Genomic DNA, 21,037 nt, shown 5'->3' on the forward strand with positions numbered 1-21,037 from the left:
AAAGAGCTTAAAATGGTACACATGTGCGGCACCGATGGAAATTTTATTCAAAACATGTAACGCCAGCTTCAACGTGTAACTGACGCGTGGTATTAGTTTGTACAAATAATTATGAATAATGAAAAATAAAGAGGGCAATAGATTTCAACAACCTTAAAATAGTAAACCAGACTGGCCTGTGCGTTTCCAATGAAAATCTCATTCAAGATATTTCTTCAAAACGACAGACTCTTCGGTGAGCAGTTTCGATTGATATAGATCTCCTAGTAGGCAACTACATCCATAAAAGCCGCCTGCATTTTTCCTGATTGCACAGAAAGAAAAAACCAGGGATTCCTGATTGCACAGAAAGAAAAAACTAGGGAGCCAAGGAACGCATGAGACGCCGTCATGGCAAAGAAAGCAAGCGGAGTTGTTGTTCTACTTTTTATCGCTCTCCTCGTGATGCCTTCTGATTCATCGTCTCCATACTCAGATTCAAGTGGGTTTTAATGTTTCGATTTTCTTTGTGATTAATTATGTGTTCTTATATGCTTTTGATTATTCCAGTGTTGAGCAGATCTAATGATTAATAACACAAATTAGATGTTTATAAATCCAGAAGTATATAATCATTAACACAAATTAGATCTTTATAAATGCAGAAGTATCGAGAATTCATGGTATTAATGTGAAATATAATGATTATGAATTGAATGATGATACAGATGATGAGGGATTAACGGATTTTTGGGGACGAAAAGTCACGACTTATCCGTATAAGCAGCAGCCGAGGAACAGTGATCTGGGGGAATTCACAGAGCCATTAGACACTCCACTATCGAGGAGAAGCGATCCGGGGGAATTCACAGAGCCGTTAGACACTGCACTGACGAGGAGAAGCGATCCGGGGGAATTCACAGAGCCGTTAGACACTGCACTGCCGAAGAGAAGCGATCCGGGAGAATTCACAGAGCCGTTAGACACTGCACTGCCGAGGATAAGCGTTCTGGGGGCATTCACAGAGGCGTCAACAACCGCAGTTCCGAGGAAAAATGATCTGAGGGGATTCACAGAGGAGTTAGCCACCGCACTGCCGAGGAGAAGCGATCTGGGGGGATTCACGGAGGAGTTAGCCACCGCATTGCCGAGAAGAAGCGATCTGGGGGGGTTCACAGAGGAGTTACCCACCGCACGGCCGAGGAGGAGGCCGCCGTTGACGCCACCGACGCCCAAAGCCGACGGCAACTTTCCGAGCCCTGATCCACCACCGTCCGAAGAAATATAGTACTGGAAATACCGTGCAAAAATATCACTTAATCTTCTGCGAGTTCCGTTCATCTGAACTGTTTTCTTCATTTCGCATTAATATATCAATATAACATAGGATATTGGTAAAGTGGGCACGTAATCCCTTTCTAGTGGCCAGGAGGATGGAATTTGAAGCTTTGTTATGGGGTGATTTGTTAGTTAAATATATTTAAAAATTTGTAAAAGTGTCATAGATTTTTTTTGAAAGTGTGAAAACTAGTTAAAGAGTTGTGAAAATATAGATTTATTTTGAATCATTTTGGGAACAAATGGGGAATAGTTTCTGCAAAGAAAGGTGAGATACAATCCTCGAAACATTCTCGCTCCAGGACAAAGTATTCTTGATAGAAACAGAGCATGACTTCTAAATATTTAAGGATGTTTTCTCTTCAACTTCTACGTTAGCATATGATATTCTTACAAGCAGATGCACATTTGAATTTATCTTTGTGTTGAATCAATTAGATCAAACATGGTTAAATTTCTTAGATGTTACACATTTAGGTTTTTCTACTGTATGCCTGGTCCCAACCTCTATAAGTTGTGTGGTGAATTTTGGTAAAATTGATACCTACATATCACACTTTTGTCTTTTATCCGAGATAGTGCACGTCCAAATTTCAGTTATGTTTGATGGTATGTTTTGTGTGCATGAGATTTATTTGAATATGTTTTATTAGTCTTTATTTAGTTAAGGACTATAGTATTCGGCTTGAAAGTATGTTTTGTGGGCATAAGATTTATTTGAATATGTTTTATTAGTTTTTATTTAGTTAAGGACTATAGTATTCGGCTTGTATCGAAGTGTATTGACTTCACATTATTTTGCAGTGTTTTTATAATTTTAATCAAAGTTTTAAGAAAATGTTGAATATTCTTATTTTTAATTTTCTGAAAATCTTATTTTTAGTTTTTTATTGGCTAAGTGGGCTAATGGGACATAATTTTCTTGGTGGTGGGACATAATTATCCTGGTGGAAAGTGTTTTATTTTAGATATTTTTTAGAGTCTAACAATTCCTTCTAAAATAAAAAGAAGGATAATTTGTGAGTGGTCATTCCGTTGGTGAGTATTATGATGCTGCTATGCCCAATGACTAGTTGCAGGTCCTTTACATAGGAAATGGGGGGCTTTCACGAAGCAATGTGGAACTTTCCTTGTGCCTAGGAAGCTTATATTTGTTTTAATTTAAAGAAGTTCATTGCATGGAGCCTTTAATGAAAGCTTTCATTGTAAGAGAGATCTTTTTCCACATAATCAAAATTTTCATTAAAAAACTATAAACCTAAAAATCATAATTATAAATTACATTGATTTTACTTTATGACCAAATCAATAAATTTTATCAATAATTAAAAATAATTAATATTATTATAAAAGCAAATTCATTGTCATATATAAATGCATGCAGTGAAGCACAAGAAAAACTCTACTTTAAAAACTATAAATATAAATTAATAAATTTAACTTTATTAATCAAAGTTATTTAATAATAAATTTTATCTTCCCCATCATGCAAGTTTTCATCTAAAAACAATAAACATAAAAATCATAAATATAAATATAAATTAAATTAATTTAACATAGTGTAATATAAAAATTTATCAATTGCTCAAAACAATTAATATTATTATGAAAGAAAATTCGTTTAAAAAACTATAAACTTAAAAGCTATAAATATAAATTAAATTAAATTAAGTTTATTAGTAAATCAAATTTATTTAATAATAAATTTTATCCTTCCCACAATAAAAGTTTTCATTAAAATCTTATAAATCTAAAAATCATAAATATAAATTAAATTAATTTGAATTTATGGTGAAATCAAATTTATTTGAATTTGAATTTATATTGATTGTTAAAAACAATTAATAGTCAGTGTCATTTATGAATGCACACAAGAAAGCCAAAATTGCAAGGATCAATGTTTCATTGTAGGTAGCTTAGAATGAAAGATCTCTAGCTCAAGCTTCCTACACAGAATGAAAGCTTTCACTAAAAAATTGTAAACCTAAAAATCATAAATATAAATTAAATTAATTTATCTTAGCTTACTTAAATTAAAAATTTCATTGTACTTGGCTTACAACAGAAGCTTTCAATGTGCAGAAGAAGCTTTCTCCACATAAAAAAAGTTCCACTTAAAAAACCTATGAACTAAAAAATCATGAATTAGTTTAACTTTGTGACCAAATCAAATTTATTCAATAATAAATTTTATCCTCTTCACAATGAAAGCTTTTATTAAATAAATTTAAGCTTAAAAATCATAAATATGAATTAAATTAACTTAACTTTATAACTAAATAAAATTATTTAATAATAATTTTTTATTTTTATTTTATTTTATTTATTTATTTTTCTTTCTTAAAAATGAAAATTTTCATTAAAAAACTATAAAACTAAAAATCATAAATATAAATTAAATTAAATTAACTTATTAAATCAAATATATTTAATAATGCATTTTATCAATGTCAAAGGAGGTTAGCTCAAATGGTATGGCACACATTTGTGTTTCCAAATCTTAGGAGAAATAGATGAAACATTAACTATAATAATAAATTTATGCATTCAAGCTTCTGTGATCTATAATGAATTAAGCAAAGTCTTTTGGTAGAAATCACATAAGAGAATCTTATGTGATTTCTACCAAAAGACTTTGCTTAATATAATAATAAAATTAAAAAGTAAATAGATTAAATTAAATTAAAAATAACTAATAAATAAATTTCTTTTTATCACCTAACATTTCTTTTTATTTATATTTCTTTTTTACTGTTGCATCTCCGATATAAATTAACGAATTAATGATGTGTTGATCTTCCTCCACATCCTTGTTGAATCTCTGATATAAATTAACGAATTAATGATCTATTGGTCTTGCTCCCCATCCTTGTCCTCGTGATGAACTTGGATAGAGGTTCCAAATGCATAGACTCTAACTTTTCTATGTGTTTTCTGGAATATCTTTCATATAATAATTTTTTTTGAAGTTCAAAGAATGATCTCATAATACATTAAAATATGGGTTTTAATTTTCAAAGCATTGTGAAAAACTACATATTTCATTTTGCAATAGTCAATGCTAAATTAGTCTTTGTAATTAATTTAGTTCTACACATATACATTTTTTTCTTAAAGGAAACAAGAATTTGAAGAAATTCAAAATTAGTCTTTGTAATTAATTTAGTTATACACATGTACATTTTCCTTTTTTAAAGAAAATAAGAATTTAAAGAACTTGTGCTACACTCTCTATATACATATGCCCTATGCACATATATAAAATGCTATTAAAGTTTTAAATGTTTATTTAATAATTAAATATTTAACTTGTCAAAGTGCACATCGAGAATACATATTGTTTTTGTGATCATAATCATTTAATGAATGCATGTAGGGAAGCTAAAGTTACAGGGATCAATGTTTCGTTGTGTGGAGCTTGCTTGTGCGGACTTACAATGAATGTTTTCATTGTGTGGACGAAGCTTCCTCCACACAATGAAATCTCTACACAATGAAACATTAACTATGACCAAATTGAATTTAACTTAACTTTATGATCAAATAAAATTTATTTATTAATAAACTTTATCAATTTCTATGAGAAAATGCATATCGGAAATGATTTTCATTGCAATATGTCATTGTGCAAAGTGCAAAAGTATGAATACAATTGCTTGTAAGGGTAAGCGTACTTAGATTTATATGTCTACCTTTTTGGTCCCTAATCCTAGTAATGGGTTTTACTTTTCAAAGCACTGTGAAAAACTCTTTCATTTTGTAATAGTCAATGTTGAATTAGTCTTTGTAATTTTAATTTGGGTTATAGCTATTTTAATTATTTAAATTAGATATATGTGCTCATTAATATTTTTCTTCATCCATTAATGGGAACTATGGTGGTGAAGTAGTTCAAGAAACTTCATGCAACAACAATTGATCCAAAATAACTCCAAAAAAAGTCCCTAAAACAATTCCACGACGATCAAACAACTCTAATATGATGAAATCAGAAAATCATCAACCCAAATTTTATGGGACAACGGAAAGATTACATCGGATAGGGCTCATAAAATACTCCTTGTGGTTGCTCTCTGCTCGAATAAGTAAACATTTTCCTCTTTTTCCATGTTGCATATGTCAAAGTCACCATTAAATCTATAAGGAAATCCAAGGAAATGATGCACAAGGGCTTCACTAGAGAAGAAATACCATACCACGTGCGTTCATATTGGGGGATATATATTGAAGAAAAAATGACATAGTATATTGAATATATAATAGGGACTAAAGGGTTTTCATATTGGCAAGTATAAAAAATGGAGCTCAAAGTTAATGAAAAAATATGAAGGGCCATAAAAAAACGTTAATGAAAAAATGGATACCTACAATATTTAGTGAATGTAAGGGTTTTTTAAATTGGGAAAATGTATTGAATTCGTATTGGTAAGGAGTTAAATAATGTGATTTTTAGAGGTTTTTTTGAATGTTTAGTCAAATTAAGGGTATTGTTTAGTATGCCATGTACGCATGTGATATGTCATAGGCTCATTGAGTGAATCCCTCATGCAACGACGTTAGTGTTTCCATGGAGGAAATTCAAAGCAACTTGTTTTATTTTCAAAGTAATCAGTTCATAAAAATGAACACAATTTTCTTTAAACTTTGCTTTAATCCTAGTTGTATGCTCATTATACTACAAATAGAATGTGACGTTCGACCCAATCAAAAATGAAATTTTTTTATGTAGATTCTCTGCACCCTTCTATCCCATGAAGTCGAATAGAGATTTTTTAAATAATATTAATGTTAGGGTAATGGTTGATGAAGGTATTTTTTTATGGATTCATGTGGGAGTTCAGATTATACTTATTAATTGTCTCACATTTTGTTTATGCAATGCAAAGTGCAGAGGTAAGGAATTTTGTTTACACAATGCAGAGTGTGGCGATATTTCTAAGCGCACTTCTTCGAACTTCCACACTATTTGTGAGGTGCAAAGTGCCAAGTGTGGCTTGCAGAGTGCAGAGTGCAAAGTACAACTTGTCGAGTGCATCATGCAAAGTGAGGAGTGCGGATTGCAAAAATGATTGTGAAAATGCAGTGTTCTCAAATAACGACAAAACACGGACCCTACATAAAGAGGGAGGTGTGGAGGAAAGTTATGTGAAGGTGGCTTTTATTCTGCAAGGTACAGAGGTGTGTAAGTGGAAATAATGACATATTGTGCAAATGCAAACTTTCTTGAAAAACAACAAAGTGAAAGTCCCACACAAAGAGGCACAACCTTGATCAATTAATTAGTAGTAGAGGTAGTAACTATGTTGCATTATAGTTACTACCCTTGTTTTATATGTAATTGTGCATACAATTTGGGACTAATGTTGGGGTAGGATTTGATTATGTGTAACCTTAAGTGTTAGGTTTACCATGGCTTAATGTTCCAACAACAATAGTATTGGTTATTTATTTGTGTTTTCTTCTCAATAGCCATTAAAAGTTTCCATTGGTTCTCGAACATCCCTAGCCTGGATTATTGTATCCTTTTGACTTTAACATAGAAATAATGAACAATGGCGTTGATTAGAACTCCCAACTAGTAGTACATAGCTAATACCTTAATGTTCATTTATGCAGTCCCTCAAATGTCTAATCCCATCATCAAAGGTGCCAACAATAAACCATAGATGTGTCTCTTCCTACATGTTTTATTTTGACACCCAATATGTGGTTGTATCCTTCTAACTTTAACAAATAGGAACAATAGCTCTAATTATAAATCCCAATTGGTAATACATAAGTGATACCTTAAATTCCATTTATACAGTCCCTCAAACAACTACACCTAGTGGAGTATCAACTATGCACCACATAAGTGCCTGTGTTCACAGGTTATGTTTTATCACCCAGTATTCATAATGTTTATCATTACTGAGAGTCTCTCCATAATAATTTATTTTTACATTAGCGCATATATATATATATATATATATATATATATATATATATATATATATATATATGCCTTGCCGTATAAGTTGGTGATTTAATCACTTGTTTGGGTACTAGCATTACTATCATGCGTATTTGGTCATTTTAGTGTTATATGTTTAGTAAAGGTTTATATGAGCAACAATCCATCTTGCTACATTAACATTGAGAGACCGCAACATGATAATGATAATTAATGGTGTTGTACCTAATACCGTCGATACCATTGTCTATGAATCACACTATTGTTCTATGAATCAGATGAGTACTCCCTAAGAGGACTCTTTAATGAAGGCATCTGGAGAGATATCATTAATACAAAATATCTCCGTCAAAACAGCGTTGAAGTCTAGATTAGGAGTGGAAACAATGTAATAAATTATGGTTCTTGCATCTGGAATGACTTCATTAAGGTGAAAGAACTTTTTCTGCATAGGATTTACTATTTATTTGGTGATGAAAATTGTATTGTCATTGACTTGGACAAAATTTAGGGCATGGAGGATGCACTCTCGCTGCCTATGGATACAATGACTTGACTACAATCCAGAGGATTATTCTTCTTAAAACAGGTCATTGTTGGGTGGAATGGTAGCTTCCTCATTTGGAAATTGGCAGCAGACATTGGCCTGGTAGAATGCATATATACAGAAACTCAGGCGGGTGGGACTATCTAGATCAGAGTTTGGTGACCATATAACAGGGGCTACGAAACTAAAGAACAATATGGTGGTTGTTGTGGAAGTCTACATGTATCTTATTTCCTCCAATTTTTCATTAAAACATACATGTTTGTTCCATAAAGTCTGGAAACTAGATGCTCCTTCAAAGATTATACTTTATGTATGTTTAGTTTGGTGAAACAAAACATTAACATGGGAAAATCTATGCAAGAGGGGATTTTGTGGTCCTGGAAGATGTTCACTATGCTGCCAAAATTATGAGACTAATAATCACCTTTTCCTAGAATGCAACACTACTTGTAGGATTTGGGGTTATATATTTTACTCTCTTAAGATTACTGGAAAGAGATTCACTGACACTGCACAGTGTATCAAGTGATGGCTAGATTTTGGTGGGAAATATCGAGAAACTCCACTCTTTCTCTTTTGGGAAATATGGAAAGTTAGGAATAGGTTTATTTTTTATGGTGTGCACATAAACACACATTATATTTCACATAACATACTATTATGGTTGGGAAAAAAGACTTCTCATGTCCAAAAGGTCAAGGATCTCACTTGCAGACTCATTCTCCATCCTCTAGTTTATCCAACTGGATACTTTGATGGTGCAGCTCAGTGTGGATGTTGCGGGTGTGGAGTATGGATTCGAGTGGATCAACGAAGCCACTACAAAATCTATCGGACCAGGGGTACTAGCACATATGTGAGGGTTGAGGTATTGGCCCTTTAGGGACTGATGTGGTTATCCATACATTTTGACATTTACACCCTTCATGTATATGGAGACTCTCGTGTTCTTATTGATGGAATGACTTTGAATACAAGTTTTTGTCACCCCAATCTTCAATGATGGATTTCTCAGATTCTACTCCTTAGACAATCTTTCAATTACATCACCTTCCAGCACATCTACAAGGAGGAAAATGTGATAGCAGATTCACTCTCAAAACGAGGACTATTAACAAACTTGGTTTCATTCTTTTCTTTTCCACTTGGAATTTAATCATATCAAGGAGTGGTTTGATTCCATTACCATGACTTCTAGTTATTTGCAATATTATTAGTCCCTGCCTCCGGCATAGCAGGGACTATAGTGTTTGATCAAGCATTGATCAACTATTAGTTCTTCTGTTGACCGTAAATTTTCAGTGTTTAAGCAATTTTAAGCAAAGTTTATTGCTAGCGATTTGGCTCCAAAAAATTTTAACAAAACTTTCGATTTCACCCTCTTATTGCAAGCGTCTCTTGCCCCAATGTGATTTTAGTGAGGGAAAGTTATTTTATCCTAAGTTTTTCCTTTCTCCCACACTTGTTTACACTTGTCACCGTTGCGTGCTGGCATGATTGTTCAGAGCAGTGAACAAGTGGTGACTGTCTATGAGTCTTTTTTCATGTAGTCACATTGATAGATGCCTCCTTTAGTTGCATCAGAGCACATTCGGTTGAATTCAATTCGCATCCGACCCAGCCGGTTCAATTCGCAGAAGAAAAGCAGAGAAAGACAAGAGCCTAATTGCACTTCTTCGTTGATCCATTGTCCCCTATCTTATCCTGTTAATCTGCGCCTGGAGGTACAATTTCGAAATTCAATTATTTTTTTTGTCAGCCTAAAAAACCATAACTTTTCATTATAAAAATGATTACAGTAGCTTGTTTTTGTTATGCTTCTTCAAAAAACAATTTTGAATTTCGAAATTCAGTTAAACAAGTTAAAACGCTTTACGAAAAGGGCAAAAACAATACATGAAGCTACTATAATTACATTAGAAACGAGGGCACATCGACGCAGCTATAAAAAAATAAGGCATGTACATTTTACCCCATTAATTAGACGAAATCATTAAAACCCTATAACAAAAAGGCTACATAAGAATGCATTCATGAGCAAAAATGCCCCATTAAAGCTCAAAATAAGTAAAAGCGTGCCCTTTTCTCACTAGCAATAGAACCTATAATGTGCTTGTTTACGTGAATGAGAATCGAACCCATGGCCAACATTGTTTTTTGTATCGAATACTAATATAGACCATTATTCATAAGAGAAACAATTTCTGATGAAATTAACTGAAGTTTCCAGCAATCTTGACCTCGTATCAACCCCATACCAAAATCCAACAAATTCAGGGCCAAATAGGTCAGATGGGTAGAGAAATGGGTACCTGTGTGTGTGTCTCAGGATGAGAGATTACTTCCTGTGCTAACTAGATGCTCTCATGCTCTCGCCGTTCTCTGGGCTTCAGACTTACATGTATTCTATGGCCAACGATAGCGAAAAAGGGCAAATGAACGAATACAATATCGGATAGTCCACCTATGGACCATATTCAGACACTCTTCTTCTTTTCTGCATGGCAGAGTCTCCCGGTGTGATGACAAGGCCATCAGTTCACTGATTTCCATGTGCAGGCTTTTGTTGCAAAGAAATATCTAGCTCAACTTTCACTTACCACGTTAATCTGCTTCTTTTGTTATGCTTCTTCAAAAAACAATTTTGAATTTCGAAATTCAGTTAAACAAGTTAAAACGCTTTACGAAAAGGGCAAAAAAAATACATACAGCTACTGTAATTACATTAGAAATGAGGGCACATCAACGCAACTATAAAAAAATAAGGCATGTACGTTTTACCCCATTAACCAGATGGAATCATTAAAATCCTATAACAAAAAGGCTACATAAGAATGCATTCATGAGCAAAAATGCCCCATTAAATCTCAAAATAAGTAAAAGCATGCAATTTTCTCACTAGCAATAGATCCTATAATGTGCTTGTTTACGTGAATGAGAATTGAACCCATGGCCAACATTTTTTTTGTATCAAATACTAATATAAATCATTATTCATAAGAGAAACAATTTCTGATGAAATTAACTGAAGTTTCCAGCAATCTTGACCTCGTATCAACCCCATACCAAAATCCAACAAATTCAAGGCCAAATAGGTTTAGATGGGTAGAGAAATGGGTACCTGTGTGTGTGTGTCTCAGGATGAGAGATTAGTTCCTGTGCTAACTAGATTCTCTCATGCTCTCACCGTTCTCTGGGCTTCAGACTTACATGTATTCTATGGCCAATGATAGCAAAAAAGGGCAAATGAACGGATAGGATAGTCCACCTATGGACCATATTCAGACACTCTTTTTCTTTTCTGCATGGCAGAGTTTCCCGGTGTGATGACAAGGCCATCAGTTCACTGATTTCCATGTGCAGGCTTTTGTTGCAAAGAAATATCCAGCTCAACTTTCACTTACCACGTTAATCTGCTTTCTGGGAACCTTGCAGTCCGCTGCATTGACTCTTGTTATTGAACACAAGCCTTCTGTATGGGCTATAGGATGGGACATGAACCTTCTAACTGTTGTTTACTCTGTATGTCTTCCATCTGCATGTGAACTAAGTAGTTTCATGATTTGATTTATAGACAAATGCAAGATTTCTAGAATACTAATAATTTGATTGCAAATTTACCATAAGTAGGGAGTTGTCGCCTCTGGAATTGCATATTATGTACAAGGTCTGTGCATGGAATTAAAAGGACTTGTATTTGCCACAGCATTAACCAATCTGCGTAACGGTGGGTTTAGAAACCCATGCCCTCTTCCCTCTTCCCTCTTCAGCAGCCTCTGGGCACAAACCAGACATAGAAGAACCACTGAGTATCGCTCGGAACGCTTCTTAGTCTCACCACGGTAGGGGGATACCTTCGAACAGGTACCTGAGGGACGAGGACATCGGGAACGATGAATTGAGTAACAGAAGTAGGCACAGATGCGAGGGTATGAGTGGATCTCATCTAATTTCTTGACACGTTGGACATGCAAAAGAGACAAAGGTAAAGACGTTGGGTATGCAAGAAGGACGAGAGGCAGGCAGGTGGTAAAATTGTGGGCCCACGGGATTTTACATGTTTGAAATATATTTTTGTATTATACATTTTTTTTGCATGTGTTACAGGTGTCTTTTTTATTACTAGGCTGGAGAGAAATATCCAAGCAAGGATGGGAAGTTCAACAGCCATGGTCACCAGCTGACTGACTTCCTGCAATGCAGGGTGTAAAGGATGGATGTGAGTTCTTCCTGCGCTATTCTCTTTTTATAATTAATGCCCACTTAGTTTAACTTCAGTAATATGGTGCCAGTTTCCCAGATGGTTGGATGAAATTATGGAAGAAATTTTCCGCTTTTCTCATGAAGCTATGAAATATATACAAATTTTGGTATTTGGATAAGATTTTCCTGCATTGTTTTTAGGATCATGTGAACAATCCTTACTCTCATGCAAGCGTGGGTTACAGTCTCTGTTCATGTAATTTCATATTCGAAGTCTTTCTTTTAGCATGTTGAGCTTTCTATCGTTGCCATACTTTTAGTGCCGGGACCATATCTGAATTGACAGTCTATGTCTCTATTCTCAGTCTGTTATATGTTTTCTTGTTGTTTGGTGTTAGAGTTCTCGATATATCATAGAGGTCTCAAACAGTCTTCTTGGTGTATTCAAGTATAAGTTTCAAAAATTCTTCATGTTGTATTCAATGATAGGTCTCGAACAGTGCCCATGTTGTCGAAGTGGAGAATCGTGATCTTTTTCACCAGGCTGGCAAGAGATTTAATGATATGCAGGGGTGTATTGAGAAGACAGACTGTAAAATTTGAAAATTTGGATTGAATGCAACTAGGTCTTTTCATCATCATTGTGTTTCACATTATTTGGGTCCTTATAACTTTTAGTTGAGAAGTCTTTCACTTGTGCATTCAATTTGATTTTGTCTGGTATGTTTTGCTAGATATTATACATGTAGTAAAACCATGCCAGGCTTGCTTGGATACGAGGAACAAGATGCTAAAACGTTTGCTTCATGGGTAAGTTGAATGTCATGTGAATAAATTTTCTCAACTTGTTACTTTTCACCTTGAATCATATCATTGTTGTAACACTGGCTAATTGTTCAGGGAATAGACTACTTGAAATATGATAACTGCTATCATGATGGCACAGACCCCCAGGAGAGGTATATATTATTTGTGCTATGTTTGATCGACAAGGTTTCATAGATGGGTCTAAACATTATATAGAATGGGCATTGAACATTTATGGAAAACCTACAGGTACCCAAAAATGAGCGAAGCTCTTAGTAATGCAGGTCGTCCTATATATTATTCGATGTGTGAATGGTAAGATGCATTTGTAAATAATATTGATTCTAATCAAAGACGAAATGTCCCTTAGAAGCTTGGTTCTTCTGCGAATTAGATATTACAGGTTGTCTTTGTTTGATTCTGCAGGGGTGAAGAGAATCCTGCAACTTGGGCATCAAAGCTTGCAAACAACTGGAGGACTACAAAAGACATTCAAGACAATTGGGACATGTAATGGACAACATAGGTTCATATGGAGAGTTTATTGTCTTATAAAACATTGAAACTGAACAATATACATTCCTATGTATGATATATATTTAATCCCAGTTTATGAATGTTGTTGAATGTGAATTGTGTCTTACAGCATGACATCTAGGGCTGACTAGAATGACCAGTCGGCAGATTTTGCAATGCTTGGTGGATGGAATGGTAAATTAATAACCCTATTGATATCATATAAATCGTTATGAAACTTCTGCTATTATCAATGATAAACTCTGACCTCTCTGTCTAATTTAAGTTTTTTTGGTCATTGCTTGAATCAGATCCTGACATGTTGGAGGTTGGAAATGGGAATATGAGCACTATGGAATACAGGTCACACTTCAGCATATGGGCTCTGATGAAGGTAACAAATGGTTCGCAAATAAAGTTGAATAAATAGCCCGGAAGTCAATAATATCTGTGCAAAAGGATGCTAAAACAAAACAAAATAGGAAAAATAACATTACCAAAATAGAGTGTACATAAAATAATTGACTGAAAGTCAAAGAATCGCCCCTCCTATAGGTTTAATTTCAATGTTTCATGATGATTTAACTGATAGATCGCCCCTCTGTATATGTTTAATTTCAATGTTTCATGATGATTTAGCTGATAATCTTATATACTGCAGGCACCCCTTTTGATTGGATGTGATATAAGGTTTGCAACCTCAGAAACATTAGAGATTCTAAACAACAGTGAAGTCATCAATGTCAACCAAGGTTAGCTTGATAAAATTTAGAGATTTTTCAGTATGAATTTCAATGTTTATTTTGACTTGAATGATATCTTTCGGTTCTTTTCGCTTTGCGTAGATCCATTAGGATGTCAAGGGAAGAAAGTCGACAAGCAAGGGGATCTTGAGGTACATAATTCTTGTATGTTGAATATTTAGTTTCCGTCAAAACTAATTCTGTGTCAGTATTCTATTTACCACATGTACCAGTGAGTAATAGCAAAGGTTGTTGTAATTTCTGTTCATCTACTTGTGTTTGTTCTCTATGCAGAACACCTCACTTTCTATGTAATTTACTTACAGTTTCCTTGATAGGTTGCTTATTTCTCTTACAGGCTACTTATTTCTAGGAAATCACAGAGCCTATGGGTCTCTACATACATTTTTCATTTGTACAATTCTCAGGAGTAGTGGTATAGGTTTCTAGTTTGATCATTTCCTGCCTTATTCCTCCCTTTATAAGTTTAGTCATGGATTGCGGTCATATGGAGATGTTAGACATTTCTATTTTGCCCATGTATTCTTCACATTGCTTCTTACCTTTTTTCCATAGACAGGGCTTGTATATAATATCGCATGTCTATGTTTCTCGTGCGTTTGTTGTTTTCTTTGAGCAGTGTTTTAAGCTTCTATGCTTTCCTTTTATTTTCCCCTTTTTTGTTTGACTCAAGTACAATTTTTACTAGTTGATTTTGCTGCAGTAATATTTAGGTCCCTGTTCCAAGCATCTATGTTCACAAAATTTGTCTTCAATGTCATATTTTTCTTTATAGTTTCTGTAACCATGGTTATAGGCCATGTTTGGACAGTAATGTAATCTGTCTTTGTTTTTAGGGTGTTATTTTTCACTTCATTTCCTTTTAATTATAAACTTTTTTTGTATAAAGGGTATAGGACTCCATCTTTAGAATGAGGAACATTTATTATAGACTGTTTACCTAGAGAATGTATAGAGACTCTTCTTCCAGGATGATAGCTTCAGTATTATTTGTGCCCTTTGTCATTTTTAGTGTTGCTTGTGTTCACGTGTTTTCGTTATAGTGTTCTCATTTGAAGATAAGCTTCTCGTTTTTATTCTCTGCAATTTAAGTAACAGCGTATTCTTGAAGTGACGTTACAAGTTATAACTTGGCAATGTGAAAGATTGTTTCCCTGGCAAACTACTCTCTCCTCAATTTTTAAGATTTTTATTACAGATTGTATTCTCACAGTAATGTTATATGTTTCTGTTTGTGTACGTTTTCTTTGATTTTTTATATTGAAAGCAAATATGCAATGGGTAGCCCTTAAGACAGTCTATCACTTTATAGCAAAAATACGTTTCAGAGATTTTCTGGATTTATGGCATTTCTGTAGAAGTGGGGCTTTTGTTGTTTCCATGTTATCCAGATGTCAGACATTTTCTGTGAAATCAACTGTTTGATATACCGGCGGACATTGTTTACAGAATTCATCCGTGTTTATATTCTAAAGGAGTAGTAGCTGTCAAAGAGGTATTTCTGCGGCTTTCCCCTTGGAATAATTAACAGCTATACAATTATTAGATTGCCTCCGGGATGATATTTATGGATCAGCATTTTATGCAGTCACCTGGATCAGGAGAGAAAATTGGCCAGCATGTTTGCAATACCTGCTCAACTTGAACAGTCTGAAAGGAAACTTCCAATTCAACCTTGTGAAACATTTCATTGTTACAGCTTTCCAAGACAGCGTGTTGAACTTGATGCCATGTAATATTATGTTTCTGAAGCGCTTGATAAACCAAATTTTCATTGAATTCAATCTTTCCATTGAAAGGGGCTCGTATATGTTCTACAATATCACCAGTAAATACCCCCCGGTATGAAAAGTCCTTAGTGTTAGTTGAGCTCCTGGTTCTCCAATGGATTGGCCCGCAATAATACCTACTGCTTCTCCTAATTCAATCAAGTGACTGTGACTCAGATGCCAAGACTGATCAGTCTAATCCTGACTGAAAGTGTAAAATTGGAACATGTTAAAATTACTGCCAAAGTCATTGTGGCAACTGACTGTGGCAACTCAAAGAACTAGAGTTTCTCAACCCCGACAGGGACTACTGCTATGACAGTGGCTCCCTGGTTTATTTACTATTTTTAAGATCTCTATTGAATATTATGTTTTCTTGGCGGACTTTCAAAGTCTTGGCTGAACATAGTGTGAAGATATATGGTGCTTTATTGAAACTTTATTATAAGTGTCCACAATGAGTATGGAATGGTTCTCGGTGCAATATTTTGTATATGCCTTTCTTCTTAGAGTATTTTGGTGCATATGGACAAATGTTTTGACAATATATTTGCATATATGTTTATAACGATTGTACTCGTACATTATGTAAACCGGGTTTTTTTCTTTTTACAAAAAAAACGTTCAAATTAAAAAAAATCAAAATTACAATCTCCGAATGAGAACCAATGCTTCGTAGCTTTAAGTGTAAATGCACCCGTTCCCATTACAATATGACGTTACGGATGCGATCGACATAAAAGTGTAACAAGTAGTTTAAAAGACTTGAAAATTCCGAAGTAAAATTCCTTTATATGAAGATTTAAGTGAAATATTTATCACAAGCCTCTACCACTTCTTCAGCATAAAAATCATTAGAAATCCTTATGGGAATGTTAAAAACTTTAAAACCTATTTTAACATAAACAGAAGAGGATAGCAAAGGAATTTTATACGATATATTAAAAATAAAAAAAATAGCAAATTTATCATATAAATTTATATATATTTTTGTTAAATTAATATATAGATTTTTTCCCTCAAAGATATGTTTTGCTTCTTGCTATTTGAAAATATATGGTTTTTAAAACTATATAAAATTTAAATAAATTAAACTATTTAAGAAAATAAATTACACTTTAAGTACGTTTAATTTTTTAATTTTACGAGGATTTACTTCAATTATTTATTTTTATATATATATATATATATATATATATATATATATATATATATATATATAACATATTATATTATATTATATATATATATATATATATATATATATATATATATATATATATAACATTTGTGTGGTAATGTATTACTTTTTAAGACCAATAATATGATTATAGTATTAATATTATTTATTTAAAGGTAAATAATTATGGAACACATAGAATGAGGTGGTTTGCAATTATTTTATTGAAGTGGTTTGTTGCCATTTTAATTTTGGTGGTAAATTTTTTAATTTATTGGTAGAAATTTTTATAATTTGTTAGTCAGATTTTATTATTACATCATCTTGTTTTTGGTTTATTGGTCATAACTTTTTTTTGCGACGCATTCATTTCTTTATGTGCACATCAATTTCCTTGCTATTGAAAATTTCTTTACATTATAAACCCAATGTTAAACCCTATTTATAAATCCTAATATATAAACCCTAATATTATGTTAATAGTGATAAATGGTCAACCATAGTCTAGCCATAGTCCACCATCATCAATTATTGTCACCATAGTTGACTATGGTTAATTATGATTGATCCTAGTTAATTATGGTCACCATGGTCAAACATTGTCAATTATAGTTGTCTCTATTCACCATGGTTAACCATGATCAACTATGGTTAGTCATGCTCATCCATGAGTAGCATAGGTCATCTTTGGTCAAGAATACTCACCATAATTAACATTTAAAAATAATGGTAAACCCATGCTCAACATTGCCAACAATGACTAAACATGGCGGACATGGACAACTATAGTCAACAATGTTCAACCATAGTCAAATAATTGTTAAACATAGCCATTCATAGTCAAAACATATTTAGTCAACTTTAAATAGAGTGAACTTGGAAAACCATAGTCAACTATGGTTAACCATAGTCAAAGAATCATTAACCATAGTCAAATCATAGTCAATGATTTTTAACAAGTCACACATAGTCAAACATAGCCTAACCATGATCAACCATATTCAAATATAGTCAATCATGGTTGACCAAAGTCAAACATTTTCAACCTTAGTCAACTAAGGCCATCGTTGGTCCATCACTATTAAGATTCAAAAATGTTTAATAATATCAATATTATCATTGCAAAGTGACAAAACATTGTCATAGTGTGACAAACATTGTTGTCCATGCTCAAACTTGGCCAGTCTTATGTTTACCATATTTAATAATATTCAACCTTAATAACATTTAAAAATATTGTGACGTTGGAATGTTACAACAATCTATCCAACATCTCATTAGGACAAACATTACCCCAATGTCACAATCAATTTGACAACCATTATTGCAATGTTACATTACCTTGTCATTTATTCAACATCACATTGGGACATTACAAAACTCAGATTTAATATTACAATTTATAATATCGGGTCTAATATTAGAGTTTATAATATTGGATATATAATATTAATGTCTAATATTATATTTTATTATATTGGGTTTTTAATATTGGGTTTATAATATTAAGGTTTAATGTGATAATCAATTTCTTAATGTTACATTACATTGCAATTTATTCAATGTCGCATTGTGTCATTACAAAATTAGGGTTTAATATTAGGATTTATGATATTGGGTTTAATATTAGGTTTAAATATTAGGGTTTACAATATTGGGTTTAATATTAGGGTTTACAACATTGGGATTAATATTGAGGTTTGTAATGTTAGGTTTTTAAATATTGGGCTTTTAATATTAGGGTTTATAATATTTGGGTTTATTAGGGTTTATAACATTTGGTTGATATTAGGGTTTGATATTGTGATGTTGGAATAACACAAAAATTTGTCTAATGTCACATTGTAACAAACATTGTCATAACGTGACAATCCATCTCACAATCATTATCATAATGTGACAATCAACCTGATAACCATTGTTGCCATGTTACATCACATTGTAATTAATTCAACATAATATTGGGATGTTACAAAATTAGGGTTTAATATTAGGATTTATAATATTGGGTTTAATATTAGAGTTTATAATATTGGGTTTAATATTAAGGTTTATAATTAGGGTTTATAATATTGGGTTTAATGTTAGGGTTTATAATATTGGGTTTAATGTGAGGGTTTATAATAGTGGGTTTAATGTTAGGGTTTATAATATTGGGTTTAATGTGAGGGTTTATAATATTGGTTTTAATATTAGGTTTTATAATATTGTGGTTTATGATATTTGTTTTAATGTTAGGGTTTAATATTGTGACATTGGAATGGTACAAAAATCTATCCAACGTTGCACTGTGACAAACATTATTGCAATGTGACAATCAATTTTATAATCATTATTGCAGTGTTACATTACACTGCAATTTATTCAACGTCATATTGCGACATTGCAAAATCAGGTTTTAATATTAGGGTTACAATATTAGGTTTAATATTAGGGTTTATAATATTGGGTTTAATATTAGAGTTTATAATATTGGGTTTAATATTGTGAAATTGGAATGGTAATAAATTTATTCAACATTTCATTATGACAAGCATTGCCACAATGTCACATTACATTGCAATTTATTCATTTTCATATTGCGGCATTATAAAATTAGGTTTTAATATTATGGTTTAATATTGGGTTTAATATTAGGGTTTAATACATGGTTTCAATGCTAATTGAAACTTACTCACTTAGTTGAATACTTAAATTATCTTCGCTTATATTAAATCTCAATATTAAAATGCATAATTAAAACCCCAACATTAAAACCCTATATTATACTAAAATTCTAATACTAAAACCCAATATTAAGACACAATACTAATACCCAATACTAAAACCTAATATTAATATTATAATATTAATATAATAACGTTAATATATTATAATTATATTTATAATATATTATATTTTTTACCTTCGAAGAAAAACATAATTTTATTCTCATATGAGAATAAAATTACATTTTGTCCATAAATGTCATGCATGTATTTGTCTGACAAAAATAATGTTTAAGGATAAGTCCTACTTATATATTTTGTTGATTTTAGTCTAAAGATATAGTTTTCCAAAGTATAAACTCAAATACATAGTTGAGTAGTTGGCCATATGAGATGTTCAATGTATACAATATACATAGTATAGAAAAATAAATAAAACTATCTAGTGCAACTGATCATATGGTCCATATCCAGGAATACTAAAAACATAAATGACAAAAAGAAAAATGTATTGTGATGCACTGGAGTGGAAGATTAATCATAGATTACATCCTCTAGAAAAGGTCTATAGTGGATCTGGAATGCTTCATTTTCAAACTATTTTATTATATCCTAGGTCCCATGAGCCAGCTGATCAACTACTTTAGAGAGGTTGTCTACATCTGAGTTGAAATCCCTATAGCTATGAGAAATAAAAAAGGATGCGAATGTTGATTTAAGACATAAGACTTCATTCAATAACATTTTCAATCTAAGGTTGTCACATATGTGCACACCTTTAACATAATTTAAAATAAATTGTGAATCTCCATAGATATGGATGGATGTGATATCAGTATCTAGAGAAAAAGCCATAAGAAGTTTAATAGCCATGATTTCTACATAGTTATCTGTGCCCTCTCATAGCCATGTTTTCATGTTGTAGTAAAGGGAATCATTTAGGTAAAGGGATGTGCCTCCTACAAATATTTTAGGATCTCCCTAGGTTGCTCCATCAAAGAAGTCCCATGGCTTATTCTTATTAGTGGTAGGATGGACAGTGGGTCTGGTACATGAGGAGGTTAGGAGTTTAAGAAGAAGATCCAAGATTGTTATAGCTTGTGCAACTATTGATTCTGGAGGGGCCAACTTGTCTTTGAAAATAGCCTTATTCCTCGCTAGCCAGGTACCTTGGCTAGAGAGGAAGCAAAGTGAGATGATATATTTAGAGTTTTCATTTAATGTCTAGATATGCCAAGTGGTCCTCACATTAGGCCCGTCAAATTTACAA

At 32.7% G+C, this 21,037-nt stretch overlaps 1 protein-coding gene and 1 pseudogene across 1 annotated transcript; both read left to right on the forward strand.

The window, feature by feature from the left end:
• The first annotated feature begins 266 nt into the window (after window positions 1-266).
• On the forward strand, window positions 267-1,661 carry LOC149159816 (uncharacterized). The gene is made up of 2 exons (XM_089433565.1): window positions 267-481; window positions 708-1,661. Exons 1-2 carry the CDS (start codon window positions 391-393, stop codon window positions 1,265-1,267), a joined length of 651 nt encoding a protein of 216 aa, XP_089289691.1. The 5' UTR covers window positions 267-390; the 3' UTR covers window positions 1,268-1,661.
• Window positions 1,662-10,921: 9,260 nt separating this feature from the next.
• LOC149159817 (alpha-galactosidase 2-like) lies at window positions 10,922-14,404 on the forward strand (annotated as a pseudogene).
• The last annotated feature ends 6,633 nt before the right edge of the window (window positions 14,405-21,037 follow it).

Source organism: Pinus tabuliformis, chromosome 5_2, assembly GCF_031772625.1.
Source record: "Pinus tabuliformis cultivar Carrire ecotype Pingquan chromosome 5_2, CPIR1, whole genome shotgun sequence".
Lineage (NCBI taxonomy): Eukaryota > Viridiplantae > Streptophyta > Pinopsida > Pinales > Pinaceae > Pinus > Pinus tabuliformis.

Coding starts and splice junctions, on each gene's coding strand:
- LOC149159816 (XM_089433565.1), top strand. CDS start 391: ATGGCAAAGAAAGCAAGCGGAGTTGTTGTTCTACTTTTTATCGCTCTC. Junction 482..707: donor GTCTCCATACTCAGATTCAA/GTGGGTTTTAAT, acceptor ATGATGATACAG/ATGATGAGGGATTAACGGAT.